Source organism: Amia ocellicauda, chromosome 11 (genome assembly GCF_036373705.1).
Source record: "Amia ocellicauda isolate fAmiCal2 chromosome 11, fAmiCal2.hap1, whole genome shotgun sequence".
In the NCBI taxonomy this organism is placed as follows: Eukaryota; Metazoa; Chordata; class Actinopteri; order Amiiformes; family Amiidae; genus Amia; species Amia ocellicauda.
Window position 1 is genome coordinate 30,739,301 of NC_089860.1, and position 8,287 is coordinate 30,747,587.

Consider the following 8,287-nt stretch of genomic DNA (forward strand, 5'->3'; position numbering starts at 1 on the left):
GTGTGATGAAACAATGACTATTTTGTTACAAATTGCTTTTTATTTTTATTTTAAATAAACAGTCTGCTTTTGTTTATTTATAAGTGTATTCTTAAACTTGTACAATCATGTGACTGTTACTCTGAGAACCTACGAATACATCAATGTATGACTGGATTTGGAGCTTTCGTTTTTAGCTTCTCCGAGGCGGTCCATCTTGAAAGCTGATCTTGAGCAGGTGTGTCACACTCAGTGTCACATCCTTTACCAGTGAAACAAAACGGTTTGGGGGAAGCTGGTCACATAGTGGGAAGTGGCAATATTCAATTCAAGTGGGTCAACATAAGTCCTCCATTTGCTTTTGCTGTATTGTGAAAGTGCACTCTGAGTAAACATGAGTGAGAAAGGAATATGGCCATTGCCCCTACAGATCCTTTTACCTCCCAACATATAATGTTCATGGACAGCAGCTCTCTATTCATTGTCCGTGGCTCTGAAGTGGTCCTCATCGATGGTGGAGTAAATGTGCCCTTCATTGCTGAGGAACTCCACTGCTTGTCTGCATTTAGAACAAAATGTACAAACTGAATTCAGGATTGGTGAGGACAATGTCTGGGCAATTGACAAATCCCGCAGTGTGGCAGGAGAAGCGCTCTATGAGCAGGTATGGAAACCTCACAAGGCACTTCTTGCTGAGCTGAACAAATCAATCAAATTAAGGAACATTGCAAATGATAACTAAATATGTTGCCAGATTCGTGACTATTGCTACATTGTTAATGTGGTATTGATATGACGCACAAACAACGCAATAGAATTGCACCATGCCGTGGGAAAAACTCTTCCCAACTTCATGACAACGGTCAGAACATAGTACAGACAGATCTGTTTCTTCTTTTTACGCATGTACAGACAGGTTCCGTGTCACAACCGAAGCCCAAGTCATTGAATGGATATGGCTTATGCTCAAGCATCAATAACTGATCATTCATGTTGCTTTAAACTGGAGTTTAAATGAGGCGGTCTGAAGACAGTATTACCTCACATAGGAGCCAGCCTCTTGCCTGGAACAATTGAGCTACATTATAATATTTGTCAGCACAGGGAAGATCTAACCACAGCACAGCCCGATATCTGACAGGAGCAACTTACTTGATAGTTGCGAGGCTCATTGCCTTCAGTCTCAATTTCAGGTCTTGAATGCCAACACCCTGCTGATCGGCACAGGCTTTGATCAAGTTCAACACCTTAAAGAGAGGAAAAAATCATAAAAAAATTGCTCCGATTGCCTACAGGACAAAACAATCCGGTTCCAACAGGATTTGACAATTGCAACTCTCGATTCCTGAGTGAATGACTCCCACCCTTTCGCCAACTATGACACAACTCTCTTCATCTGCCAGAGATGTTAAAGAATATGTATGAAAGATGCATCAGCAACATTAGTTATATACTTCCCCAACTGTGGTGTAACTGGCTGCAGGGACGTGACACTGGATAGGGCCCTAAGCGTGGACTCACCTGGCTTTGATGTGGCGTGAGGCCATTCATGGCAGCATCGCTGGCCCCGGAGTATCCTCCGCCCATTGTCGCAATGATGTTGCTGGACGTGGGTACCAGGCTCTGGTTCATGGCATCAGTCACCATCTGTAGTGAAGGAAACATAGATTTAATCAGAGCGATGCCTCTCACCAGGTGCAATCAGGGTAAAAAGGCAACTTTAACCACTGAACCAACCTGGACCCACATCCTAAACCTAAAATCAGACCAGCAATGGACACTATTACCCTATAGAAACAGGCAGCAGTGTGTGCTGCATTAACAGAGTTGGCATACGATCCACACTCCCTGGTCTTGCATTTATCAAAGGACAGTATAAGAGAAACCCCAGAAGAGTTTTCAATCTTCTAAATTCATGCGATTGTGCCCCACAGTTACATATACTCACGACTAATTTATGACCCTGCACTCTACCAATCACCATTAAATACACTGTGCAATAGAAACCGTCCATCTTTTTTCATATTGCACCACCTAGTGGTGAACAACAGGAAATTGGGATACTATTACTTTCTTTAGTAGTTAAACAAAACAGAAACAATAATCTGAAATCTCAGCAGGGGTGGTAATTGTGACCAATCAAGAAAACCATTACTAAATACTAAATTAACAGCCGAGAACTCATGGTGGAAGAAAAAACTGCAGCGTTAGAGGACTAGAATGATTAGAGCCTCTGCTTAGAAGGAAGGAAAAGGAATATGCAGCATTAAGAAGGAAAATAAAGAAACCAAATGATACCCATCGCCTCCCCCCACCATAGCCCCTGGCACTCAGGGCTGCAACACGTCTGGTAAATGCAATTGATCCAGCTGCCTGGCAGATGCGGTGCATGTTTGCCATTGTGCAGCAGGTCCTCACCATGGTCTGGGCTTTGCTGAGCTGCATGTGTGCGTGCACCACCTCCAGCATGTGGGAGATTAACTCATTCATGTCCTCCAGGGGCCGCACCTTGAATGCCACCACACTGGTCTTACCCTGTTGGGGAAAAGGGCGTCATTCAAAAACCAAGAAACATTCAGAAAAATAACCCCCCCCCCCCCAAAAAAAAAACAAAAAAAGGTGCAATAAACAAAATTAAAATGTCACACTTTCACATTTTGCTTGCCTGATGCAAAATAAGTTTTTGTTAGCTTTTAGATCAATTGAAACTATTTTTACTGTAACAAGTTGAAGATGGGAAAACCAAAGTTTGACGTGGCCATAAGGTACCCGTTTAGCAGAGATTTGGCAACCAACTGTGTCATTACCTGGAAAGACCGAAGATGGCCGCAGACTTTCACATAAGTGCCCGGTGGTACGACGATGTTCTCACGGCCGGCTTCCTACAGGAGTGAAGAAGCACAAAACAAGTCAGTGACACAAAAGACACAAACATTTTAAAATTAGTATACTCACTGGTTTATTTATTTTTTATAAAGGGACCAGGGTTTATGGATATTTGCCGATTAATAACAGGAATCCTTATTTAACATTGACATTAGTCATGTCAGTCAGCTTAACGGTAACTTGCTTACATCGGTGTCCACCCACTGCCTGATGTCCATAGGGGGTCCAGTCATGTCGTCCACTTTGTACAGGACGTTGGTCGGGGCTTTCTCTGCATTGCGAATGATGCCCACTAAAGTCACCTAAAGCACAACATTAACACACAGATGGGTCAGTACTTTTCCAAAAGTTAAGGATGTTAACCCTTAACATGTTAAACTTAAATGCCAGAGTTAAGCTTTAATGGAACTTGAGAACCGATATATTTCACACATTTCTGCAATTAGAAAAAACATAATACTGCTAAAAAGTAAGTTATTTGATTGCACATGGAAAGATTACCTGAGACACTTCCACACCTCCCACTTTGAATACGTCCTCGGCCTGGGAGGCAGACATCAGCTGGGAGACCGTGCAGGGGACGATCTGCTGTGATCGTGTTCTCTGGGACACAAAGAAAACACAAAGCATTAACCGACAGCAGAGTTTTCATCAACTACAGTAGGTTTTGTTTTGGACACTGAAAATCTAAATGTGATTAATCTACTTAGCAAGCCCGACAAGGCACTAGTCCATGGTCTGACTGATTCATGCAACAGTTAGAGAGAAGATTAAACAACATAAAGTATAATGCCGGTATAGAAAATCAAATAAATCTCTTGATACACAAGGACAACAAATTTATAGGATCAATTTTTATTGAAATCATAAAAATAATCCCATTCATGCTTTTCAATTGATACAATTACTGTTGGGGGAAAAAAGCAAGATTTTGGTCACACAATACCTTCATAACCTGACAGAAGTCTTACCATTCAGAAGAAACATGAAGCTTCTCTTTTCAAAAAGTGATTTTACACTGATAATGTTTAGCTAAAGTCAGCTAGTGTCAGACCAAATCAGTCTAATTTTTGGTTGTTCTTCAAGTCTCCATAAACAGCAGCACTGACCGTTTTCTTCTCTCCTTGTGAGGCACCGGGGGATGCAAAGCCACCTGGGGACTGTGTGTATCCGCCCCCCATGCTGGAGTCATTATAACCTGTGGATAAGATCGATTTAGAAACATAATATATTCCTGAAAGGTGAGAATAAAAGCAAAAACGTGTTGACTTCAAAACTACAGGTGCCACTGCTCACTGGTGGCTGTACTGCTATCTTGATGCTGTAGAACGTATACCTATATTATAATGATTTAAAATAGGATTAAAAACATTCAAAAAGGTTTCTGGTGTCGGTTCAGGGGGACAAGTCTGCCTCATCACTGATTCATCTGCGTTTTACATTTAGAGACAAAGCTAATAAAGTCCAGTGGTGTCATGAACTGGCAGCAAGTCTTGTGTTGTGGTCAGACTCACTTCCTTAGTGCAGTCTTACTGACCATGCTATACCCTCTACCACAAATGTATCCACTGTGGCACAATTCATAATTACAGTTGATTTATATTCTTGCAGTTGCATTGATCTCAAAACGTGACCTAATAACAATTGTAAATGTATAGATATGATTCATTTCTATAGCCAAACATACGGCTCGGAAGTAATAATAAAAAATACCTATACCTGAATGCAAAAACAAATACGAAACAAACACTAACATATGCATTCACCTTTTAAAATCACTTCGACAAAATAAGTCATCATCATCATAATGAAGAGCTTTACTACCACGCAGTAAAATAGTTTGCACGCGTGCTATGGAAACAAATAGAAAAGCAATGGTGCATATTAATCAATATTAATGTTCTATTAATCATATTAATATAAAATATCGTACAACAAAGACTGCATCGGCTCTATACAGAACATCGTATATTACTGCAACATTAAAACACAGAGGAAAGTACTAGCTGGGTCTTACCTTGATTCCACATAACTAAATGATGCCACCGAGTTACGATAACGAATTAATAATCTAATAAATTGTCAAAATTTGATTCTTAACTTTATTTTTTAGTGTAAACACAAGTCAACACTTCCTGCACCAATAATTCCGCGCGCTTACGCTGGCAAGTTCACATACGCCACAAACTGCACTGCCGCGAAATCTCTTGACCAATCAGGGACCTCGGTGCTGCAGGACCTCGACCAATCACTAACGAGACGCTAGGTTTTGCCCTCACTTGCATCTCAACAACGCCAAAGGCAACCATCTTTAATAAGGGAAATATTTCAAAAGTGTATAATCATTGAATGTATAATTAAAACAATGTTGCACTGAATAAAATAAACAGCTGCAAAACATGATAAGTATACAGAGTAACTTTTACCCAAAATATCTTAAATAATATACTATTTGAGCCAAACGTTAATTCTTGTTAATTCCCCTTACATCTTACTACATACAATATTTATTGTGCATCAGCCAGATTGCCATGCATGTGAGAACTCAGTCCAGTTATACCCTGGCAATAATTCTGTGTTTCTGTTTGCTGTGCTTTGGGTGTGTTTTCATGCACAATATTCTGTAACTACTGACACAGTACACTTGTCAAGGCCAACACTAGAGGCCACTGCTTACCTCCTGTGAGAAGAAAACATCTGTGAAAAGGTGAAGAACAGAACAGATGCTGTTGATCCCAGGCTTTCAGGATCCACACAAGAGCGCTGGGGGCAGGACACCAGGCAGACACAGGCAGCCTCACAGGGACTTTTCTTTTATGTTCCACTTCCTCCGACCGCCTGTTTCTTGCCAGGCCTACCTTATGAATGCTGTGATCTCTGTACTTGCAAATTCAGTGTTTACTCTCTCAGAATGTTACATCCCGTAGAAATGTGGTATTTACTGCTGTGCCATTAAAACACTCAATGCTCTTCTTATCTACAAAGTGTTTGTCTTCTCTCACCACCAGTGCACTGCAGTTATATATTTAATTTCCCTTTTTTAACAATCATTACTAATTTATATTTAAAAGAATGCTAGAAATATTGAACAACTGTGGTCCTTCAGAATAAGATGTGAACATTACAACTATTTTAGATAATAATAAAAACAATAATAATATCCTTATTGTTAAAAATGTCATTAACCTCCATTTATTCTGTGGTTTCCTTTCAGTTTGCCCTGCACTGTAACTGTCCCTCTGTAAGTACTAAACTTTGCGTTAGTGTCTCAATGTTTTCCATACTTAAAATCCTCTGTGGATTTCTGGCATCTTTTGGGAAGCCTGGGGGCTGGAGAAAACATCTGGGAAACATCTGGGACTCATTATAGCTCAAGGGCTTCTGAAAATGCCATGGGAACAGGCTATTTTTAAAAACCGCATTCAGCAGAATGGAATAGCTGTTATTGAGTGTGTGTTTCCTTTTGGCTCAGTTGGTCTGATAATCTGCACAAATCATCTTGTACCGCCTTTATAGGTTGAAGTTAATTGTGAAAATCTGTTAAAATAATTTCATAATGTATTTTTACATACACCAATTAATACATATATTTACAATACCAATATAATATGAAAGTTTAATTGTAAAATTATGATTATAATTTGAAGATATAAATGTGTGAAGTAAAACTGTTTTTTTTTTTCTTTGAAGTAATTTGAAGTCCAGTGGGGGTTGTTTAACCATATCTATGAAATAATCTGTGCAAATATGCATGCAAATGTATAAAATAAACTTTACAACATTAACAGTAGTCTTGTCTATTTAGCGTAATATACATTGAAAACCTGAAAAGTTTAATAGGATTACAGAAGAACACATTCTGAATCTGAAAATACTTTGCAGTTATTTTGTTTTTCCAGTTCTAAGGAAAATCATATGACTGGACAGACTGGCCAATAAGCAAAGGGACAACTAGCCTTAATTATTCAAGTCCAAACAGTGGCTGCTTTGTAGCAGAAAGAAGCTTGACTTATCAAAATGAAAACAGAGGAAATTAAAAATCAGAAATAAAGGATGCAAGAGAGCATAGGTCAGTTTCTGTAGGAAATGCAGAGATCTGCTAAATTTAGCAGTAACCGGAGCCCAGGCTTGGTTTGTGAGGGAGTGCAGTTTGAGTTTGTCCAGAGGAAATGGAAAATTAATAATGAAACTTGGACAAACAGCATTTCCAATCAGCTGCTGCCACCAAAAAAAGACCCCATTGTGAATGATTGGTGCCCAATGACAGCGAATGCAAACAGAGCGAGTTTGCATTTGTGTCGCTACTCTGCCTGGAAACCAAGCACACTGTCCTTGAACAATCATCAAGATTTACACTCTTTCAGGAGTTTCTATGGTTTCAGTGACAGGTGAGCAATGGCAACTCACTACAGAGTTATACACCCAAAAAACAAACTTCCAATGATTTGAGTCAATATCGCTAAACAAATCCAGATGATTTATACTTAATAAATACTTCATAAAAAAAAGATAAAATCAGTGAGAAGGTTGACCAACAGAATTTCACATTGTGGATCTTCACTGTGGCAGATCCAGTCCAGATCCATGTACCTTTATAGCTGGATACTTTGCCATTCTTTCTATTCCTATGACTCCAACTGGAAGTAAAATATAACAGTGCTTTTATGCTACTGGTTAAAATTCGGGGGTATGCCTCATTTCTTTAACGTTTAAAAACTCTTCAAGCATGTGGGTGAAACCAAGTGTAACATTTTGGTGGTTTAGTAAATGGATTGAGAACACCATATGAAGCAAAGAAAATAAATCACAAGGGAACAAAGTCATGGGAATTATTTACAAAGTGGTACTTTCTTGATTCTGTACTTGAACCACAAATAATAGTCTTATCCACTGGGAACAGAGGTTCCAGTTGTTTTGAGTGCTAAATAAGGAGCTCAGAGTTCCCACACTGTGATTGTAATTTGCTCTTGTTAATTATTTATCTTTCATACAATAATTACTTTAGCCTAGGAATTTGTAATACCTCTTTTTGGGTTGAAAACTCATTGATGTTTAAAAACTCAGATATGTATGTGTCTATACATGTAGTAAACAAACTGTAATATAGACTGACAAATAAAGTACTTTCTGCTTTTCAGATGAATAAAGAAATACATTTTGAAATTGATTTTGCGTTTGAAATATTAATCCCATTTTGTTTCTTTTACTTACATCACATTATCCCCACTCATCAAAATTGTGAATAAAGCAGCAGTATTTTATACATCACCTTTATTGTGATATTTGTAAACCTATTATTTATTGAAGAAATCAAAAACTATTGAAATATGCAGTATAAAGGTTGTGATATGAATGGTATCATACAATTGAAATATTTACATTGTGTAAAAATATGTTACACAATACAATTATAAATAAACAT

The 8,287-nt window shown here is 38.6% G+C and overlaps 1 protein-coding gene across 1 annotated transcript; it reads right to left on the bottom strand.

Moving 5' to 3' along the window:
- Window positions 1-20: 20 nt before the first annotated feature.
- Window positions 21-5,049, bottom strand: rpa2 (replication protein A2). Its single transcript, XM_066717417.1, has 9 exons — window positions 4,883-5,049; window positions 3,975-4,063; window positions 3,367-3,468; window positions 3,054-3,167; window positions 2,787-2,861; window positions 2,398-2,514; window positions 1,501-1,626; window positions 1,132-1,226; window positions 21-538 (listed from the first exon to the last, which is right to left on the bottom strand). The coding sequence occupies exons 1-9, from the start codon at window positions 4,893-4,895 to the stop codon at window positions 454-456; spliced, it is 816 nt and encodes a 271-aa protein (XP_066573514.1). The 5' UTR covers window positions 4,896-5,049; the 3' UTR covers window positions 21-453.
- Between the last annotated feature and the right edge of the window lie 3,238 nt (window positions 5,050-8,287).

Coding starts and splice junctions, on each gene's coding strand:
- rpa2 (XM_066717417.1), bottom strand. Junction 3,469..3,974: donor CACAAGGAGAGAAGAAAACG/GTCAGTGCTGCT, acceptor TTTGTGTCCCAG/AGAACACGATCACAGCAGAT. Junction 2,515..2,786: donor GCCATCTTCGGTCTTTCCAG/GTAATGACACAG, acceptor TTTCCCCAACAG/GGTAAGACCAGTGTGGTGGC.